We start from the raw sequence: 9,873 nt of genomic DNA, 5'->3' as shown, positions 1-9,873 counted from the left end.
AGCGATTCAGTTCAAACTCCTTTATCATGATTGATCCCCGCCGCGAAGGGATTTCTTCAGCTCGGCTGGAGTTGCAGCTGTTGCAGCACGGTGTTCTGGTTCTGGGCTTTTGGGATCTGGGACGGCGGGATTTGGGCTTGGGTCCAGTGAACCGGCGAAAGGTGAACGATATTGCGTTGTATCAATTTTAAGACGAGACATGGTTGTTTGGGTGGACTTGGAGGAAGAATAACATTTAAGCGATGTACATCTTTGCTGGGTGTTTGAAAATGTTCGATGACAAGTGGAATAACCAGGGAAAGCAAGCAGTTACTTTGAATGTTTATTGAGAAGATTCGAGTTTGTTGAAATTATCTTAAAAAAAAACGTTCAACATTTATACCAGCTTTCCAAAGTAAACATTGCGGTTTAAATGTAAATTTGATTGGATAATTCGAATAAAGTTAAATACCAGGAAAATTAACAATGTCGTTGCACCCACGAAACCATAAATAGTTGCATCTTCAGTAAGTCACCCAAATGACAAACTACATCCCAGGGGATAACCATGTATTCCCAGCCGTTTCAACCGACCTCAGACAGATCCTTCAACACGAGGGAATCTTCAACACCAGCACCGGCGCAAAATGACTAATAGTGTGAGCCATAATTTTATTGCACTCCGCAGAACCGCGATGCAGTTCATTGGCACTGCTTGGGTGAGGTTAATGTGCAATATCAAGGTTCCCCTCCCCTTGGGAACTAACAGCTAAACTTCTCCGCCAAAGAAGCCGCTGCGTTTTCCTCGATGTCAACGTGATTGATGACCGCCGATTCCTGTGCGGCAGGACCACACACAGTGGTTTAGGTGGGAACTTGTCCAGGGATCTTGAGTCTGAGTCAGTGTTTTGTGCTTATGAAATTTGAAACTTTGTGAAAAAATGGACTTACAGAAACATTCAATTTATTATTTTAGATTTGGTTTACATTTGCAAGAAAAAAGACTATTTTGATGACAGTTTCTTTTTTCTGAACAGTTTCATGCTAACACTTAAGCATCAGTGTAAACCGTCTCGTAGGTTTCGTACGTCTCATAAGTCTCACCTCCCTTTGATCCAGAAGATTGAGTTCTCGACGAAGAGGAGGAAGATCCTCCAATTGTTCGCGAAGAAGCAACCTGTCCTCCGGACGTAACGGTCTTTGCACCAGCTGACTTGACAATGGTTTGACTTCCAGCCGATCTCAGTCCTCCGGCAGATCCCGAAGATGTCCTGGTTACCGATTGTGTCGATCGCGAAGATCCAGTTGAACGCGAAGCTCCACGGAATTCCGAAGAGCGCCCTCCAGCGGTCTTAGTCGAAACTTGAGCGGCTTGACCAGCGGACTGGATTCCTCCAGCAGGACGAGAGAGCGAAACTTGCTTCAGTGAAGCTGTCGACTGAACTGCTCCGGTTTGGCGACCACGAGATTCCGAAGATTTTCCTCCAGACACCTTCATCGAAGATGATTTCACAATCGTTTGGCTTGCGGATTGCACACCTCCAGCTGGACGAGGTCCACGGATCTCTGATGATCTTCCTCCAGATACCTTCATTGAAGATGTTTTCGTAATCGATTGACTTCCGGTTTGCACACCTCCAGCTGATCCACCACGAGCCTCATGAGATCGTCCACCTCCTGCCTTCATGGAAACTTGCTTCAGAGAAGCTTGACCGGCCGATTGCGCACCTCCGGCTCCACGAGCCTCATGAGAACGTCCACCTCCTCCCATCTTCATCGAAACTTGCTTCACAGTTGACTGACTTGCCGATCGCATACCTCCAGCAGAACGTTTACCTTCCTTGGATTCCGCAGACCGTCCACCACCAGCTTTCATCGACACAGTCTTCGTCATTTTACGTCCACCCAGTTTCGCTGATCCAGACGAACGTGAAGCACCGTGAGACTCCGACGAAGATTTTCCGCCAGATTTCTTCATCGATTTCTTAACAACCCTGCCGGATCCGGACGATCCCGTTGAGGTGGTCTGCGATCCGGACGACGTGGAAGTGCTGGATCCGCCGGAAGTGGACGTTTGCGATCCCGAAGAGGTGCTCTGTCCTCCGGTTGTGGTGGTGGTCGTCACGGTCTGGCCTCCGGTTGAGGTGGAAGATCCCGACGAGGTCTGGCTACCGGATGAAGAAGAGGAGGAGCTACTTCCGGAGGACGTACTTGTCGGGTCATCGTAGGTGTACTCCGTGTATTCGACGTACTCGATGTACTCGATCACCGTTCCGTTGGCAAGTGTTTTTGTGGTGATGTTTTGAGCTACGGCGCAGCCGGCAAAGAAGATTGCCACCGCTAGTACAGTGAGTCCCTTCATCCTGAACGATTAAAGCTGCCTGATGAGCTGGTGAAGGCGGGCTCAGCCTTTTTATATCAAGCAAATTGATCTAAATGGCGGATCATCTCGTTCAAGTGTTATGCAAGTATTACGTTTTAGAAAATTTTGCTGACGCAAATCTTTCGCAAAATGTTTGGCTCGTGGAATTTTCGAGGCTATTCTGTTGCTTGTCTTTATAACGGTTAACATTGTTCTGAAAACTGGGCATACGTTTAATTTTTTACTATTAGGCTACTTTTTCAAACACATGTTTACTTTTTAGACTGTATCGTATGGCTTATGTCTGTAATAACTTACCAAATGATTCCTTTGTTTGTCATGTCCTTGCTATTTTTACTCCAGACATTTGAAAACAATGCCTTCTTTGAATTTCAAATTGATTTCTTCTTCATTTTTGAAACGAATAAAAATTGGCATAGTGACTTAATGGTCACGGCTTGTGTCTCATAATCGAATGGTTCAGGGATCAATTTCCGAATATTTTCAGTTGGAATTGATCTTTTAGTGTGAATTGAAAAAAAAAAAACAATTTCAATCGAATCGTTTGCTGGGAATATTTCGGACATTTTTTTTTGTATTTTTTGATTTGGAAGAAACTTTGTGCGAAAACTTTTCTATGACCAAAGTTCGTCCATAAAAGTCTCAATGCAATTTTGGCAGCTGTCCATATAGAAAGGCTATTCAAATATTCAAAAATCTTGAGTATCTTGAGGACAGATTTTTTTATCGATTTAGTGACTTCAGTAAGGTTGTAGATACAGTACTTGTTCGGTAACTATACGAAAAATGCCGAGGAGACCACCGATATCTACTTAATCTTCTATCTATATATATAAAAAATTTCGACGGTTTTGTTCGAACGCGAATCAGTTCAATACGGAGCGTCAGATCGAGGTGCTTTTTGTTGCGTTGGGTTCGTATAAGCCCAAGGAAGGTTCTTACGCTAACTAATTGACATTTTGACCACTCTGGAACCGATTTCGGATCATCGGCAAATTGTGTGGAGAAAGTTACGTAAAATCATATTTTGATCACAGGAGGCTGAATAAGCAAAAAATCAAAAAAAAAACGTCAACAAACGAAAAAAAGGCAGAACGAAGTTTGTCGGAGGCTTGTAAAACATAAAAATTAAAGTTAATTGTGACTTGAAATTTCATAAAAACTTGTTTTATTTTATTTATTACACTTGGTTTTTGCATCCACTGACCTCTTGGTTATTTTGGCTTGTTTTTATTTTTTGACGTTTGTCTGCTTCTTAGGTGGGCTACAGCCCAGTTATCGAACGCCCAGTCAAAAAGCAGACCAGTTAAACAACGCCCAGTTACTGAACAAGTACTGTACTGCGTATGAATTCTGGAATTATAGTTATGTTCTAAAAAATACCAAAAACATATGTTTTTGAATTGACTTTTCAAACAACCCCTCCCCCCCGCACCACTTTTCAAAGCCGACCTTAAAAATAAGAGAGCAAAGCAATATTTGAAACAAAGGTCGCCGGGAACCGTGGTGTAGGGGAAAGCGTGGTTGCCTCTCACCCAGTCAGCTTGTGTTTGATCCCAGACGGTTCCGGTGGCATTTTTCGACACGAGATTTGTCTGAACACGCTGACAATCAAGAAATACAAACAAAATTATTTTTTGGTTTTCGTGGAGAAGGACCATTGTCCTTCTGTGTGGTTTGGAGATTGTCCACGCTCCACACAAAAAAGATTTTATTTGTATGGACATTGTCCACGATAAGGGTGGGGTAAAGTGGGGGTTTGAGATTTCCAAAAAAGTGTCCACGTGGTTTGTGGATGGTCCAAGAATTGAAAAAATAGCGTTCATACGACTTTTCAAAACAATACTTTTGAACGCTCTGATAACGGTATCTACAACAAACATTGAAGCCAAATAATTTCAAGCCAATCAGTCGATTCAGGAGTTAAACTTTACTGGCAATGTTGATTTTTTTTGAAGAAAATTTCCGATTGAATTTTAAAAGATTGCGGAGCGGTATTTTTTTTTAATTTAATTTTTGTATTTTTTAATCCGGCTGAAAACTTTTTTGGTGCCTTCGGTATGCCCAAAGAAGTCATTTTGCATCATAAGTTTTTTACATATTATTTACCATACAAATTTGGCATCTGTATCTTTTGATGGAATTTTTTGATCGATTTGGTGTCTTCGGCAAAGTTGTAGGTATGGATAAGGACTACAACATTTGCTGAGCTGGTGATTCTGAGTCGATATGTACAAATAATGGTAGGTCTAGGGGGTCTAACTAAAAAGTTCATTTTTCGAGTGATTCTATAGCCTTCCCTCAGTAAGGTGAGGAAGGCAAAAACGATAGACCGAAATCTGAGAGAATTGCTTTGCTGTAAAATCATGCCATTTCACTTTGTCTAGAGGAAGAGATAAGCTTTTGAAATCAGACGCACTATCTCCGGGCCTGCGGCTAATTTTTATTGCTTTGAGTAAATCTCGTTTAAAATTTTAAAATTGATTTAAAAAAAATATTGTGAAAAATAGATTACCGTCAACCGTCATGTTAGAGCATAATATTCTGATTTTTCTGGTTGGTTTCGGATAGAACAAACTCAGACCAACAAAATGTGTGCATTCATTTTGAAATTTAAAACCTTTAAATGCTTTGAAAACTGCTGTCCCCTTTCAGACTGTAGTCCCAATTTGCCCCAGATGACGGTACGTGAGAAAAAAACAATCCGACCTGCATCATTTTTTTGGTAACTAACGATATCCCTCTAAGCATACCATCCATACCATAGTCGAAATCGGTGAACATCGAGTCCAAATGGGAAAAAGTGCAAAAAGCTCTTTTACGCGGAGAGGATAAATCAAGAAATTGACAAATTACAAATGACAAATTCCTGCTGGACGTTAAAAACGTTTGAGTATAAGTTGCAAAAGAAAAACTTTATTTATTCATAAGAAAATAACAGAACGATTAAATCATGTAGTAACAGTTAGAATGTTCTTCCTAACCTTATTACTCTGATGTGTAAACCGTCTCTTCGAAGGTTTCATAAGTTTCATAAGTGTCTCCTCCATTGGATTGGCTGGAGGACTGCGCTCCTGACGATGCGCTGTTTCCACCGGCCATCTTGGAAGACGAAGACGATGTCTTGGTGACGGTTTGCGATCCAGATGACCGCATTCCTCCCATCGACGCAGCACTTCCTCCGGACGACTGGCTCACTACCACGGTTTGACTTCCGGAAGATCGCTTTCCTCCGGATTTTTGCGCGAACGCCTGGCCACTCTGGGAAGCTGAACCTCCTGAAGCGCGAACGATCTTCATTCCTCCAGAAGACTGCTTCATGGAACGGGACTCATGACTTCCTCCTTCGGATTTTCTCATTCCTGCGGAAGATTTCTTGACCACGCGGCTTCCCTGAGAAGACTGTTTGAGGGCAAAGCTCCCCGAAGCAGACTCGTGACTTCCACCGTAGTTTTCCTCACGTTTTCCTCCCTTTACGAGTTTCCTGGCTCCCGACGTGAACGATTGCGAAGATTTGCCGTGTTTTCCTCCGTGATGTTCCTCGCGTCTTCCCTGCGAACGCACGTTGGTAGTTCTCATTCCACCGGAAGTCTGACGCTGCTGCACGTTACTAGTCTCGAATTGCTCGATCTCTTCGCTGCTTCCTCCGAACTGCTGCTTTCCGTGCTGTTTTCTGCCCTTGGCGTGTCTTCTGCCGTGTTTTTCTCCCGAGTGCTTTCTTCCTTGGGATTTCGCTGAAAATTTGTGACTGCTCTTAGAAACGTGTCCGTAACCTTCATGGGATCCATGCTTCTTACACTTCTTCTTCCTGACCTTCCTGACGACAACTTGCCTTTTCTGGTTTGATGAAACTTTGGAAGTTTGTGTTCCTACCGATGATTGGCCTCCAGTTGTCTGAGTGGATACGGATGTCTTAGCTCCAGTGGTCTGTCCTCCGGAAGACTTAATTAAAGTTGTCTTGGACGCGGTTTTACTGCCTGATGACTTTGATGCAGTTGATGTGACCTGTCCTCCAGTTGTCTGTGTTGAGGTTGTCTTAACAACGGTTTGACTACCGGATGTCTTAGTTCCTGAGGAATTCTTAGTTCCAGTAGCCTGACCTCCAGTTGACTGTGTTGAGGTTGTCTTGGTAACAGTTTGGCTTCCGGACGTCTTCGATCCTGAAGAAGTCTTGGTTCCAGCCGTCTGTCCTCCTGTTGTCTTCGATGAGGTTGTCTTGACAACGGTTTGACTTCCAGACGTCTTTGATCCCGAGGAAGTCTTGGTTCCAGTCGTCTGTCCTCCAGTTGACTTTGTTGAAGTCGTCTTTACAATGGATTGACTTCCAGACGTCTTTGTGGCAGTAGTCTGTCCTCCAGTTGTCTTCGACGAGGTTGTCTTAACAACGGTTTGGCTTCCAGTCGACTTTGATCCAGAAGAAGTTTTGGTTTCAGTGGTCTGCCCTCCAGTTGTCTTTGTTGAGGTTGTCTTGGCCACAGTTTGACTTCCAGACGTCTTTGATCCTGAGGAAGTCTTGGTTCCAGCCGTCTGTCCTCCTGTTGTCTTCGATGAGGTTGTCTTGACAACAGTTTGGCTTCCGGACGTCTTTGATCCTGAGGAAGTCTTAGTTCCAGTCGTCTGCCCTCCAGTTGTTTTTGTAGAGGTTGTCTTGGCAACAGTTTGGCTTCCAGACGCAGATTTGGTCTGACCTCCAGATGTCTTAGTCAAGGTCGTCAAGGTTACAGTTTGATCGGTAGTTTGGGATCCCGTGCAGATACATTTTCCATCGGCAGACATTACTCCAACAGAAATTGGTGCAGTTTGGCTACCCGATGTGGCTTTTCCAACAGTTGTCTTCGTCGAAGTGGTCTTAACGACATTCTGACTTCCGGTAGACTTTGTTTGAGCTCCAGTTCCGGTTGTCGAGGTAGTCTTGACAACGGTGCTTCCTCCAGATTTCTGCGACGTCGTTTGGCTTCCAGTTGACGTGGTTTGTCCTCCGGTTGTCTTTGTCGAAGTCGTCTTGACAACCTTTTGGCTTCCAGTTGACTTCGTTTGAGCTCCGGTGCTTTGTCCTCCAGTTGTCTTTGTCGAGGTAGTCTTGACGACGGTGCTTCCTCCAGTAGTTTTGACTCCTCCCGACTTCTGTGAAGTCATTTGGCTGGACGTGGTTTTACCTCCAGTGGTTTTAGTCGAGGTAGTCTTGACAACCTGTTGGCTTCCAGTCGACTTTGGTTGAGCTCCGGTGCTTTGTCCTCCAGTTGTCTTCGTCGAAGTAGTCTTGACAACGGTGCTTCCTCCAGATTTCTGCGATGCCGTTTGGCTTCCAGTGGACGTGGTCTGTCCCCCGGTTGTCTTTGTCGAGGTGGTCTTGACTACCTTTTGGCTTCCAGCTGACTTAGTTTGAGCTCCAGAGGAAGTGCTTTGTCCTCCAGTTGTGGTGGTCGAAGTTGTCTTGACAACATCTTGGCTTCCCGTAGACTTCTTTTGAGCCCCAGTGGTTTTAGTCGAGGTGGACTTTACAACGGTGTGTCCGTTGTTGGACTTCGCTCCTCCAGATTGCTGCGAAGAAGTTTGGGTGGTGGTGGTCTTGGTGGAAGTAGTTTTGACAACATTCTGGCTTCCAGCTGTCTTCGCTTGACCTCCTTCATTAGTCTTAGTAGAAGTAGTCTTGACAACGGTGCGGCCGTTGTTGGATTTCTCTCCTTCGGAAGTTTTCGAGGACGATTGTGTTCCTGTTGTCCTCGACTGCGTAGTTGTTGTAACGGTTTGACTTCCGGTTGCCTTCGCAGCTTGCGCTCCAGAAGATTGTCCGCCAGTTGTCTTCGTCGAGGTGGTTGTGGTGGTTCGGCTTCCGGTAGATCCAGCGGTGGAAGACGCTGATCCAGAAGTTTTCTTTTCTTCTGTTGTCTTCGAGGAAGTGGAAGTGGAGGATTTGCTCTCCGATGTCTTAGTTCCAGAGGATGCGGCTTGCCCTCCAGTTGTCTTCGTGGCAGTAGTAGTTACGGTTTGAGTTCCAGTTGATTTAGCTGCTCCCGACGAGGCCTGGCTACCGCTGGAAGAGGACTGACCTCCTGTGGTCTGTGTCGAGGTGGTAGTTGTAACCGTTTTGCTTCCCGATGATCCTGCAGAAGATGCAGACTGTCCTCCAGTAGTTGTTTTCGAAGAAGTTTGAAATCCGGTGGTAGACGTCTGTCCTCCGACGGTTTTCGTTGAAGTCCTCTTAACAACGGTACGTCCACCGCTGGTTTTCGCAGCTCCAGACGAGGAGGAGGAAGCTTGTCCTCCCGTGGTCTTAGTCGAAGTTGTTACGACAGTCTGGCTTCCAGACGACTTTGTCGTCTGTGCTCCACCGGACAAACTCTGTCCTCCGGTTGTCTTCGTTGATGTCACGGTTTGACTACCGGTGGACGTGGACCCACCTGAGGTCTGCGAGGATGAAGCGGTTTGTCCTCCGGTAGTCTTGGTAGAAGTGGTCGTTACGACGGTTTGTCCACCGGCACCTCCCGAATTTCCCGATGACTGGCTAGAGCTGGACTCTTCGTACGTGGTTATGACGGGATCGCTGTACTCGGTGTATTCGGTGTACTCGATTGTTTCTACTACCGTTCCATCATTGGACGTTTGGGGAGCAGGATTCGTGATGCCACTGGTGATGGCCAGGGCCAGAAAAGATAGCAGAAGGATGCTCTTCATCTTGAACGATGCGAGCTGCCTGTTGGATGAGTTGTGGCGGAGTTTGTCTTTTATACTAAACTCTGTGGTCTAAAAAAGGTGGTTTTTCGCACAAGTGTTTTTGAAGTTTTTGCATCGTTTTTCACAACGCAATATTTTTGTCTGTAGCGTGACTTGTAGGTTTTTGAAGGCTGTCTCAAGTTTGATCTCAACAATGATTTCAATTGTTAATAATACATGCGCTCATTTTATTCACATTTGATATAAGGGTAATTCTCTACCAACTCACACGAAATCGGGAAAAGTTGCCCCGACCCCTCTTCGATTTACGTGAAACTTTGTCCTAAGGGGTAACTTTTGTCCCTGATCACGAATCCGAGGTCCGTTTTTTGATATCTCGTGACGGAGGGGCGGTACGACCCCTTCCATTTTTGAACATGCGAAAAAAGAGGTGTTTTTCAATAATTTGCAGCCTGAAACGGTGATGAGATAGAAATTTGGTGTCAAAGGGACTTTTATGTAAAATTAGACGCCAAATTTGATGGCGTACTCAGAATTCCGAAAAAACGTATTTTTCATCGAAAAAAACACTAAAAAAGTTTTAAAAATTCTCCCATTTTCCGTTACTCGACTGTAAAAAATGTTGGAACATGTCATTTTATGGGAAATTTAATGTACTTTTCGAATCTACATTGACCCAGGAGGGTCATTTTTTCATTTAGAACAAAATTTTTCATTTTAAAATTTCGTGTTTTTTCTAACTTTGCAGGGTTATTTTACAATGTTTTACAAAGTTGTAGAGCAATGTTTTACAAAGTTGTAGAGCAGACAATTACAAAAAATATGATATATGGACA

The 9,873-nt window shown here is 44.4% G+C and overlaps 2 protein-coding genes across 3 annotated transcripts; both read right to left on the bottom strand.

The window, feature by feature from the left end:
- Positions 1-949: 949 nt before the first annotated feature.
- Positions 950-2,357, bottom strand: LOC119769647 (uncharacterized protein DDB_G0271670-like). Its single transcript, XM_038262917.1, has one exon. The coding sequence runs from the start codon at positions 2,339-2,341 to the stop codon at positions 1,031-1,033; it is 1,311 nt and encodes a 436-aa protein (XP_038118845.1). The 5' UTR covers positions 2,342-2,357; the 3' UTR covers positions 950-1,030.
- A 2,903-nt stretch (positions 2,358-5,260) lies between these two features.
- On the bottom strand, positions 5,261-9,064 carry LOC6052722 (mucin-22). 2 transcript variants are annotated; one of them, XM_038264896.1, is made up of 2 exons: positions 7,310-9,064; positions 5,261-7,270 (listed from the first exon to the last, which is right to left on the bottom strand). In XM_038264896.1, exons 1-2 carry the CDS (start codon positions 9,035-9,037, stop codon positions 5,351-5,353), a joined length of 3,648 nt encoding a protein of 1,215 aa, XP_038120824.1. In that variant the 5' UTR covers positions 9,038-9,064; the 3' UTR covers positions 5,261-5,350. The 2 variants fall into 2 exon arrangements, with proteins under 2 accessions (XP_038120824.1, XP_038120825.1); XM_038264897.1 differs by having other exon boundaries at positions 5,261-7,391; positions 7,740-9,064.
- Positions 9,065-9,873: the final 809 nt, after the last annotated feature.

Source organism: Culex quinquefasciatus, chromosome 3 (genome assembly GCF_015732765.1).
Source record: "Culex quinquefasciatus strain JHB chromosome 3, VPISU_Cqui_1.0_pri_paternal, whole genome shotgun sequence".
NCBI classification, from domain to species: domain Eukaryota; kingdom Metazoa; phylum Arthropoda; class Insecta; order Diptera; family Culicidae; genus Culex; species Culex quinquefasciatus.
Note: the sequence above shows the minus strand (reverse complement) of the source record. Positions and strands in the feature narration are given on the sequence as shown.